Source organism: Sphaeramia orbicularis, unplaced genomic scaffold (assembly GCF_902148855.1).
Source record: "Sphaeramia orbicularis unplaced genomic scaffold, fSphaOr1.1, whole genome shotgun sequence".
NCBI lineage: Eukaryota > Metazoa > Chordata > Actinopteri > Kurtiformes > Apogonidae > Sphaeramia > Sphaeramia orbicularis.
The window spans coordinates 155,859-168,275 of NW_021941530.1; the positions used below are offsets into that span (position 1 = coordinate 155,859).

The window sequence follows — 12,417 nt, forward strand, 5'->3', positions numbered from 1 at the left end:
ATTCCTAATAAAGTACTGGGACTGACCAGAGCATCATGGGTAATGTCACGTCCGTCCACTGTCACGTCCGTCCACCAGCAAAAGTTTTCACATCCACGTGCTATTCCAAATCCAATATTTATGAAAATAGAGCTTCCACTGTCAAAGAATATCAGTAGTCTGTGCACAAATGGATTAGCATTATTTACACACACTTCTATGACTTTAGGACAACTGTTTTGGACAAACATGGACACTCATTTGACCCCCTGAGGACATTTTAGCTGATAAGCAAAATGATCTTTTTTTGCCACTTACTGTCTTTTGCTCTCAAATATCTTTTTTTTTTGGTTGCAAATCTATTCTTTTTGACTGATGAATAAAGAAACAAATGGCTCTCCATACTCATTTTCCCCCACGTCAAATCCTAATTATTCCAGCTGGTGACTGATGATGAAATAAACACGCTAATGTGAAGTTTTACACCAGAACAGTTGAAGCTTCCTGAATACAGATGACACTAGCGCACAGGGTTTGAGATTCTTTTGAACCTTTATCTCTTCAAGGGTCAGGGCGTGTCCTATCTATCCCAGCATGCATTGTGTGGAAGGTTTGGAGACAACAGTCCGTCAGAGGGTGAACGCAGATCAAAAAGACTTTTATTTCAGATCAAACACAGATAGAAGTTCACCTCAGCAGAGTAAACTCCTTTTTATTGCAGCAGCTCTTAAAAGTGAATGAGTTTGGCTCAGGTCAGCGTTTTTGATTTCCTTTCTTTCTTTTACTCGTCCTTTTCTCACCCCAGATTAAGGTGCTCAGAATACCAATGAGCCCTCGCAGCCTTTGATTTCACCGCTTCTGCTTCTAATCTCCAGACTTAGTTCAACTTAATGACTGCTGCTTCTGATTAATTAGAATAAAATCATACATTACAGACGTCCGTGTGAGAATGTTGAAGATTATTGGAAAGGTGGACGCGTTAAAAAAAAAAGAAAAAAAGCTCTGATGTGGTCTAAATTAAGAGCGCACACAGGTAGACTTCCATGTTTTTTCTTTCTTTTTTTTTTTTGAAACGACTATAAATATTTAAAGAATCACCTCTGCGGCTCTGCTCATTGGTGTCATATCTAAAATTAGCACCCGGTTGCATCAGAGAAAACGTCTCACTTGTCACTGGGTGTGATCATAACAGATGGATCAGACCTGATATGAAGCTCCTGTTTGTTCTGCTACATTTGCCATCGCTGCCCCTACAGTAAACGTTGTAACGTAAAGGTTTCTTAAATAATGGTGGAGAAACTTGGATTAAATGAAAATGCAACAACGGCCGTAGTTCAAATAGATGCCAGGCACGTAATGATGGATCCCTGGGAGAACAGATGTGGATGTGATCTGTCAGAATCATTGTCTACCTACAACAGATGGCGGCAGATCACAGAACTTATTTCGGAGTTATTAATATGAAGTGCAGATCCTGTGGCTGTTCCTGTTGTCATAACAACAACCCATACAGGCATCGACGAGCAAATGAAAGGAGAACCAGTGTTCAGAACTCAGAGCTCCTCCTTCACCCTGAACTCTGTGCATGTGTGGATCCACTCTGTCTGTTTAAATCCAACAGTTTCCAGGTTGTTCCATACACAGAAACAGTTGAATCTGGTCCCAGTCATGTGTCTGTCCAATTAGATTCAATTCACATCAATATTAGTTGAGTTCTAATTTTAAATGTGTGGGAAATGGGATTTTCAGTGTTCAGTGTAAATGTCCACAGAGTCCACATTCCACAGTGGATGTGGACAATTTGGTTCCACATACAAGAGATTGTTCTAAGCTACAGGTGGATCCAACTGGAGGAGAATCGGAGTCGATTAGAATTTCTGAAAATGTCTCAATGATGACAAATGGAAAACTGTAGATGTTGTGACCTTGCTGTGACCTTGAACTTTGTCCTACTGGGACCAAAATGGACTGGGTTGGTCCCAGGGCCTAGGCCTATCTGTGGGGAAGATCTGGGAAAGATGGGTGGAAGAGTTTTACACTAAAGATGAACAAACAAATAAACAAACACACACATAAAGCAAAGTAATCACAATAGCTCCCGGCGGAGGTAAAAACAACATAAACTGTCTGAGTAAAGGTGTTGGACAATTCCAAAGTGCCACAACAACTTCAGAGTTCTTTGGTTTTTATTGTACCAGTCTGAAAAAACGGATTAAAAAAACATTCAAGTGTACTGATGGTGGACGACGATGTGGAATATGTGGCTCCATAGGTGTTCAGTTAGCTGCCCCCCCCCCCCCCACACACACACACACACACACACACACACACAAAAAGGGAAGGAAAGGGGTACTGTTTTTGGTTTGGTTTGTTTATTTGTTTACACTTTAGCAGCAAAACTAGTGGTGGAATTCATACCAAATTTGGTTCATAGATTACCACTGACCCAGAACAGATCTCACTTCATTTTGTGAAAAGTAGGTCAAAGTTTAAATTTTTTAGGATTTTTTTTTTTTTTTAGATCTTTTTTTTCCCTTTTTTTCCCCATTTACTTATGATGGGTGAAAATTCACATGTCTGTAGCAGCAAAACTATTGGTTGAATTCACACTACATTGGGTTTATAGATTGCCACTGACCATGAGTAGAAGTGATTATATTTTGGTAAAAGTAGGTCAAAGTTACATTTTTTTAATTAATTTTTAATATCTTTTTTTCCTCCCTTTTACTTATAATGGGCAAAATTTCAAATGTCTATAAAAACATACATTTTGTTTTAATTTCCCTCAAACTTGTCACATATATAGAGACAACTGATATGACATCAGCACATGCATAGACATGATGACATCAGCTGGATCCATGACAAAATAAGATACAATATGTGTGAGGGGCGGGGCTTGTTGTGCCTGGAACCACTTGATTTTTTTTTTTTTTTTTTTTAGATATCCTTTAAAATTTTGCTGCAAACAAGTTACTTTTTTGGTTAGTTTTCTCACATAATTAATGACTGTGGAAAAAATGCTAAACTTTTCTACCTTTAAAACACAAGACTCTACAGACATGATGACATCAGCTGGATCGATGCCAAAATAAGATACAATACATGCGAGGGGCGGGGCTTGTTGTACCTGGAACCACCTGTTTGTTTGTTTGTTTACACTTTAGCAGCAAAACTATTGGTTTAATCCAGACCAAACTGGGTTTATAGATTACCAGTGACCCAGAATAGATGTGGATACAACATCCATTTTGTTTTAATTTCCTTCAAACTTGTCACATATATAGAGGCAACTGATATGACATCAGCACATGCATACACATGATGACATCAGCTGGATCCATGACAAAATAAGTGGTTCCAGGCACAACAAGCCCCGCCCCTCGCACATATTGTATCTTATTTTGTCATGGATCCAGCTGATGTCATCATGTCTATGCGTGAGCTGATGTCATATCAGTTGCCTCTATATATGTGACAAGTTTGAGGTAAATTGAAACAAAATGTATGTTTTTATAAACATTTGAAATTTCACCCATTGGCGCACTGATGCACTGATAACTACACATCTGGTTCCATAGCTGTACACATTTATCAATATTCCTTACTGTTAAATCTATATCACACAGCCAATATTGCATGTGTGTGTATATATGTATATGCTTACATCCACACTTAAGCTTTGTGTGCATGCATAGGTGTATATATGTATGTATGTATATGTGTATATTCTGTAATGAACATCCTATTTATTCAACTGTATATTCAACTGTACATTCAATATTTAATTTAACCACCTTATTTGCACTAGTTGTACATAACTGCACTCATCTGTACATATTATTTACCTGTACATATGATATTTAACTGTATTATACTGCAGTTCTGCTATTTTGCACTTCTGATTGGATGCTAACTGCATTTCGTTACCCTGTATTTTATACTGAGTAATGACAATAAAGTTGAATCTAATCTAATCTAATCTAATATAAGTAAATGAGAAAAAAAAAAAATAATAAAAATTCCTAAAAAATGTGAACTTTGACCTACTTTTACCAAAATGTATCCACATCTATTCTGGGTCACTGGTAATCTATAAACCCAATTTGGTCTGAATTCAACCAGTAATTTTACTGCTGCTTTGCCCCTGGACCCCACGGACCCCTGCCATCTGGTAAGAGCCACCTACTTTTAACAAATAACCGTCTACTCTGAAAATGATTGAAACCCCTGCTTTTTATTTGGTCCATAAATTCATGACTCTTATCCAACATCGACATAAATAATGTGAAATATCTTTCCAATCACACACAAACAAACGCCGCTGCCTAAAAAAACCCAGAGTCTTTAAATAGAAATGGTGTGAGAATCAGTGCAAATGAGTCATGCACAACTGAAAAACAGCCGGGGGGTAAATTGGACTCGTTTTCAGCTCTAATGCTAAATTAATGACAACCACAACCCAATTTTCTCAATAACAACAAACATATAAATTACATTCATTTCATATTGAAAGATAACTGAGAAGTAGTTCATATTTTCAGTCCAGAATCAAATCAAATAGTCTTGTTTTTTTCCTCCAAATGGAAAATGTTCCATGCAGAGATCATTTCAGAGCCTGTTCTTTGTGTTTTGGTTCAGAGTGGAATCCACATAGTTCTGGTGTTCTTCACACATACGTACCTCCAGGATCACAGTGCAGATGAGTTTCACACACTGGATGATGGCGTCCTGACTCCCTGATATCGTCACTTCTCTCTCTGTGGAGTTGGGGAGCAGGTCTCCTGCCACCTGCACCTGGGCACCTGTGGTCTGCAGCGAAAAATTCAACAAACAGGAGAGGAATGCAGTGCATTAGTGTTTTTATTGATTGATTGATTGATTGATTTATTTAAACATTTTCTTGTGTTACAGCTTTATTCCAAAATAGATTAAATTCATTTTAACCTCAGAATTCTAATTCAGAACACCTCATAATGACAAAATGAAAAAAGAACAAAAAATAAAGCACACAAATATAACAAGTACATCCTGTTATTTATTCACAGTATTCACTCAATACTTTCCTGGCACACATTTGGTAACTACAGTGGCCCAGAGGTGCAACAGCTCAAAAAATTATCCACTATAAGAAAAAAAAGTACAGCCCAAAAAATTATCCACTGTAAGAAAAAAAAAGTACAGCCCAAAAAAATATCCACTGTAAGAAAAAAAAGTACAGCCCAAAAAAATATCCACTGTAAGAAAAAAAAGAGAACAGCCCAGAAAATTATCCACTGTAAGAAAAAAAAGAGAACAGCCCAAAAAATTATCCACTGTAAGAAAAAAAAGAGAACAGCCCAAAAAATTATCCACTATAAGAAAAAAGTACAGCCCAAAAAAATTATCCACTATAAGAAAAAATAGAGAACAGCCCAAAAAATTATCCACTATAAGAAAAAAAAGAGAACAGCTCAAAAAATTATCCACTATAAGGGAAAAAGGAGAACAGCTCAAAAAATTATCCACTATAAGGGAAAAAAGAGAACAGCTCAAAAAATTATCCAATATTAGAAAAAAAAAGATAGCAGCCCTACAAATTATCCACTATAAGAAAAAAAAAGACAACAGCTCAAAAAATTATCCACTATAAGAAAAAAAAGAGAACAGCCCAAAAAATTATCCACTGTAAGAAAAAAGAGAACAGCTCAAAAAATTATCCACTATAAGAAAAAAAACAGAACAGCTCAAAAAATTATCCATTATAAAAAAAAAAAACAGAACAGCTCAAAAAATTATCCACTATAAGAAAAAAAAGATAACAGCCCTACAAATTATCCACTATGAGGAAAAAAAGGAGAACAGACCAAAAAAATTATCCACTATAAGAAAAAAAAAAAGAGAACAGACCAAAAAATTATCACTAGCCCCCAAAAATGATCCACCATGTATTTTTAAAATAACTTTATTTTTAGCTTACCGACCTCCGTTTCTGGTGGGTTACTTCATTAGCATTAGCCACATTAGCTGAAGACCTTAAAAATTTTCAGCTTATGCTTTTATTTTTTGTGGTGGCCTTAACCTTAAAGCAAGAGACCTTTAAGTAAACAGTGCTCCCTTAATTGAAAAGGGGGATGATGGCTTTTTATTCTTATAGTGGATAATTTTTTGTGCTGGTGGATAATTTTTTGGGCTGTTCTCTTTTTTTTCTTATAGTGGATAATTTTTTGAACTGTTGTCTTTTTTTTCTTATATGGATAATATTTTGGGCTGTTCTCTTTTTTTTCTTATAGTGGATAATTTTTGGACTGTTCTCTTTTTTTTCTTATAGTGGATCATTTTTTGTGCTGGTGGATAATTTTTTGGGCTGTTCTCTTTTTTTTCTTAGAGTAGATACATTTTTGGGCTGTTCTCTTTTTTTTTTTTTTTTTTTTTTTTTCTTATATGGATAATATTTTGGGCTGTTGCACCTCTGGGCCACTGCAGGTAACAATATAAATGGAAGGAAATCAGAATCAGAACACTGTATTAATTCCAGGTGGAAAATATTGGGTTTTACAGACACTCCATTTAAGTAGAATAAACATAAAAAATAAGCAGGAAAAAATTATCAATACAACAGAAAAGAAAAATACATAAATATATATAAGGATCTAAATATACAAACATATATGTGTGTTTTTGTGAAACTGGTCCTAAAACAGGACAGAGGGGTTAAAAATTCAAACCAGATGTAGACGAATGTTCTGAAGCAGGTTTGGAAGAACTTTGGGTCTATTTAAAAAATAAATATTTACTGAGATAAAAGAGAAACTATTTTTCGGATAAAACGCATTTTTATTTTATTTTACATTATATTTAATAAAAAAATCCACGTGACATGGTCAAAAGGACACGAAAATTACACACTACTATTTTTTTTTAATATCTCTTTATTCTCTCACTGGTGCATTTTGGGAATTGATCTAATTATTCAAGGCAGAGTGTTTAAAAAAATGACCACTGTTGCAAAATCATTTGCGATTTCTTAGTGTTTAAATGTTCAGGTTCTGTATGTAACCCCAGTGGACACGATGGGTTCCAGCCCAAACCTGGAATGAGACTCAGACTGAACCAAACCCACATGTGTGGATTAGAAAACCCACTAGGATCCACACATTGAACACAGTGTCTGTATTTAGAGTCTATAGAAGAGCATTTACACACATGTTTACACAGCTAATGCACTGACACCTAGGCAGATTTAATGTCCATATTTGGGTCCTATTTATGGACCCAATATTTGATTATAAATTCATTAATTATGGGATGGATCATTTCTCTGAGGTCATTATTAGGTCCATCCTGGGGTAAATCTGTCTACATTTACCTTTGATTATTGAGTCTAAACAGATGGAACAGTGACAGAAACTGAAATAAACCCAGTTTCAGAGAACCACCCATTTATAGCTCTAGACAGATAAATAGATAGATAGATAGATAGATAGATAGATAGATAGATAGATAGATAGATAGATAGATAGATAGATAGATAGATAGATAGATAGATAGATAGATAGACAGACAGATAGATCGATCGATCCTCTATTAAGACACATAATTAGTACAGTCATTTGTATATGTACTACACCAGGGGTCTGCAACCTGCGGCTCTGGAGCCACATGTGGCTCTTTCATCCTTCTGCTGTGGCTCTCTGTGGCTTTGGGAACATGAATAATTATACTTAATTTAATTTAAATGAATTTTATTTTAGTTTGTTCTTTTTTTTAAATGTAATTCTAAATTTGAAAATTTTGGCGATCTTCAAACGTTAAAGTAAAACGTGTTTCATTTTTTTGTTGCTCAATAAAATAATGGCAGAAGACTTAAACTGTCAGTTCCATTTGTTAGTGGGTGAGGATTAAACTTGTATTCTGATTAGTGATGTGTTTGTCATGAACGTAGCAGCTGTTAGAGCCGGCTCTGTCAAGTGAATGATAGGAGCCGGATCCTACCTGGGAGACAGAGACACTTTTTTCTCTATTTTTTTTCTGTTCAGGCTGCACATATTTGCTCTACTGCATTGTGTCTACTGAACTGACCACAGCTGTCTGTGCACTGTCCAGTGCTGAACCTGTTCAAAACGAACAGGAAACTGTAGCGCTGTCCAGTGCTGAACCTGTTCAAAACACACAGGAAACTGTAGCGCTGTCCAGTGCTGAACCTGTTCAAAACGAACAGGAAACTGTAGCGCTGTCCAGTGCTGAACCTGTTCAAAACACACAGGAAACTGTAGCGCTGTCCAGTGCTGAACCTGTTCAAAATGAACAGGAAACTGTAGCGCTGTCCAGTGCTGAACCTGTTCAAAACACACAGAAAACTGTAGCGCTGTCCAGTGCTGAACCTGTTCAAAACACACAGGAAACTGTAGCGCTGTCCAGTGCTGAACCTGTTCAAAACACACAGGAAACTGTAGCGCTGTCCAGTGCTGAACCTGTTCAAAACGAACAGGAAACTGTAGCGCTGTCCAGTGCTGAACCTGTTCAAAACACACAGGAAACTGTAGCGCTGTCCAGTGCTGAACCTGTTCAAGAGGAACAGGAAATCGTAGCGCTGTCCAGTGCTGAACCTCATACGGGTATTTTTTTTAAAATTTTTATTATTTAGGTATTGTCATCTGTCGGTCGTCCATCTGTCCGTCCATCTGTCCAAAAACTTTGCCATGCACTAATAAGTCAGGCCAGTGGGGGCAGTACGGCACCTGATAAGTGAGGCTGAGGGTTTTCAAGTGCGCGCACGTTCTGTTTTTTTATACATAGCATTAAGGTAAAAAACGACACATGCAGCCTTATGTTCATTTCAGTTGTCAAAAGGGTTTTGTGGCTCTCAGTGTTTACTTTTCTGGGAAAAGTGGCTCTTTGAGTGTTTAAGGTTGCCGACCCCTGTACTAGACAATATATTATCAATATGATCATTAAAAAAATATACTGTATATAATTTATATAATTATAATAATATAAAGAATTAATTACAAAATGTCCCTAATAAGTGTTCAAATCTATAGTTGTGTGTAATTGACAGAAACATAAGAAGGGAAACCATGAAGGGCTTGTGTCCAGGTTCATCCATTTAACAGGAATATTAGTGACGTAGGCTCTAAGGTCATGTGCAGTTTATTCTTAAGAAACACTTTTATTGTATTTGACTTAGTTTGAGTGTGTTGCCATGGAAACTAGTACATAAGCCACGGCTGTCAGATCTAATTAACATTCAGCCTTTTTTGACTGCGGTTGTTGAAATATTCAAGGTTTCATCTCCTTGGTTGTTAGAAGTTTAAAATAAGCTTTTGATTTGGGTTTTTTCTGCGTTTTTGGACACAGTCGGAGGTAACGGCATCTCTGTATTCATGCTCCTACAGCGGCGGCAGCCGGGATCCATGCAAACGCTTAAACACTGCTCCTACGGTACGTCAGCTGGGATGTATGTGTGCAAACGCTCCAACACTGACCTCTCTGATCTCCTTGATTTTGGATCCGCCTTTTCCGATGAGGGAGCCACACTGACTGGCAGGGATGACCAAGCGAAGAGTGACCGGAGGTTTACTGGACATGGTACCGTTGGCCACCAGGGCGGTCAAGTCCTGAGAGAGAGAGAGAGAGAGAGAGAGAGAGAGAGAGAGAGAGCGAGAGAGGGCGAGCGGAAGTTTACTGGACATGGTACCATTGGCATTGATACTGTTGATTCTAAATTCATTAATTATGAGATGGCTCATTTGTCTGAGGTCATCCTTAGGTCCATCCTGGGGTAAATCTGTTTACATTTACCTTTGATTATTGGGTCTAAACAGATGGAACAGTGACAGAAACTAAAATAAACCCAGTTTCAGAGAAGAACCCAAATATAAAATATGCTAAAGTTGATAACAGTTTAGGAACACATCTTTCTTTTCTTTTTTTTTGTAAATTGATTTTCTTCTCTGAAATCCCACATTGGACAGTTGACCTGAAAACGCTGTCAGCTGAATTGTGTTGCTAAGGAACAGCCTCAGCTCAACCTATTCCATTTTTACTGTTAATTAAACCAAATACCGTATTTTCTATCAAAGAAAAGTAAACGGAGTGTAAATGTAAAAATCTACTAAAGAGTTGAATGAATGTGGGAAATCTAGATTTAAGTGCAGTATAAATGCTGCTTCTCCTAAAATCTGCGGAGTATCTACTATTGATCCTTTATTCTCCTTTTTTTTAATTTAATCATTCCTATGTTACAGTAGTTTGCATTCTCTATTTACCTTCTATGGGTTAATTTATTTTGTTAGTGTCTATTTATAAAGGGGGCAAAGGGAAAAGTATGTACAGGATTCCTGCAGGTATCAGTAAATCTAATTTATTGCTCTTTTTAGTGCCACTTTAAACACATTTAATGCCCATGTCCAACTGCAGATTAGGGCTGTGTATGGGAAAGAATGTGGTGATACGATACAAATCACAATACTAGGATCACCATACGACATATCATGATACTGTTAAAAAGGCAATTTTTTGTTTGTTTCTTTTTTTAAATGATTATTTCCTTTAAGAATTGAATTCCAGCAGAAATCTGCACAAATACTAAACACATTTTTATTTGATCAGAACAAGATCTAATGTTATATCACAAAATGTTCAAACTGTGTTCAAACTGAAATTCTGTTTTACAGACATTCCAGTTTCAGATCCTGTTCAAATGTTAAGATTCTATTAGTTCACAACTAACATCAGAACAGGATTTGAGTTCAATCCCAGCAAAGGAACCAACATTATTGAATAAAAGAGTGTGAACTAAGAATAAATAAAATAGAAACAAAAAAAGAAAAACAACAAAACTGAATTTGAATAAATACCTACAAATATCGATACAGTACTTTTTAATATCGATACAATATTGTGAAATGAAATATTGCGATATATTAAAGAACCAAGATTTTCTTACACCCCAACTGTAGATACACTTTTATAGATAGTTTTATTTATACATTTACCGTCCACAGGCTTTAACCAGGTTCTCAGTAGTTCCTCCTGCAATCACCTCTGCTCAAACTTCCATTTTCCCGTTTTTCCCACATCTGGTAATATTCCCTCCTCTCTTTCACCACAGCATGGACACACTCACCGCACGTCACATTCCAAGCATCTGGTGTTGGGACTTCGAATACCGGCCATAAACAATAGACAGTTAAAGGGTTCCACCTGTCAATCATCACACTACACTGATCAAAATTATTTAATGGTTACAGAATCAAAATAAATTGTTTTCCATCAAGTGTATTTAATTTTTAATGGCTCTGGACATTGAATTTAATGCTTTTTAATGCAATTTAAGGCCTTCATTTTCACAAAATCTATTTAATGCCTTTAATGCTTTTTGATGACCCGCAGAAACCCTGATGTAGCTCAGACCAAAACATTTACAGCCTCCGTTCACTTGTGACAGCCATCCTTGGTGGACTTTTAACCTCCTCAGACCCAGGAAATGTCAGCAGTACCAGTTTTTTTTTTGCTTTTTTATTAAATCAGTGCCTATATTGGAAACATCATGATACAACCGTTTTTTCAGATGCAGTTTTTAAAATTTTTATGGAATGTCCTTTGTGGACAGTTTTCTTTCTTTCTTTTTTTTTGTATAAAGTTGTGAAACTCTTGTCCACAAATGTGGACAGAAAACCCACAGCTGGGTCTGAGGAGGTTAAATGTACAGACAAATCTACTCTATAAATAATGTCTACACAAAATACAAACACAATCCCAGCACTGGAGACAAATTCAGTACCCAAATAAGTACCATAGAAGAAGAAAACAGTTCAGTTGAGTTTACACAAATGGAATAAACTGAAAGTACTAGTAAGTGTGTGGACTTTAATTTCATTTATAACCAGGGTGCGATTTGTCAAAAAAACAGAGAGAGGGGGCGTTTTTGTTTTTCTGTCGGGGTGGGGGGTGCAGCAGTTATATACGTGGGGGTGTCGTCTGTTGTGCTGAATTCTGCTCCCTGCCGAAAACTGCCCCCCCCCCCCTTCCTAAATCAGCCATGGAGAGGACAGTGTGCACCGAATTCACCCTGTCACCACTTTGTCTCCTTTCTGACGTAGGCTATGAAATTAACTGTGAACTATTGTGGGGCAGCCGTGGCTCAGGTGGTAGAGCGGGTCGTCCAATAATCAAAGGGTTGGTGGTTTGAATCCCGCTCTATACTAGTCAGTCCGTTGTGTCCTTGGGCAAGACACTTCATCCTCCTTGTCTCCAGTGCCACTCACACTGGTTTATGAATGTGTATGAATGTTTGGTGGTGGTGGTGGGAGGGGCCGTAGGCGCGAATTGGCAGCCATGCTTCTGTCAGTCTGCCCCTGGGCAACTGTGGATACAGATGCAGTTTACCACCACCAGAGGGAGAATGTGAGAGCGAATGAATGATGGATCAATAATGTAAAGCACTTTGAGTGT

General features: G+C 37.1%; 1 protein-coding gene across 1 annotated transcript in view; it reads right to left on the reverse strand.

The window, feature by feature from the left end:
* Positions 1–12,417, reverse strand: part of LOC115416035 (poly(rC)-binding protein 2-like) — a 243,395-nt gene that overhangs the window by 62,191 nt on the left and 168,787 nt on the right. Inside the window, exons 7-8 of the mRNA XM_030129736.1 lie at positions 9,447–9,578; positions 4,663–4,791 (exon numbers count right to left, since the gene is read on the reverse strand). Coding sequence (XP_029985596.1) covers positions 4,663–4,791; positions 9,447–9,578 — 261 coding nt within the window. The remainder of the gene's footprint in view (positions 1–4,662; positions 4,792–9,446; positions 9,579–12,417) is intronic.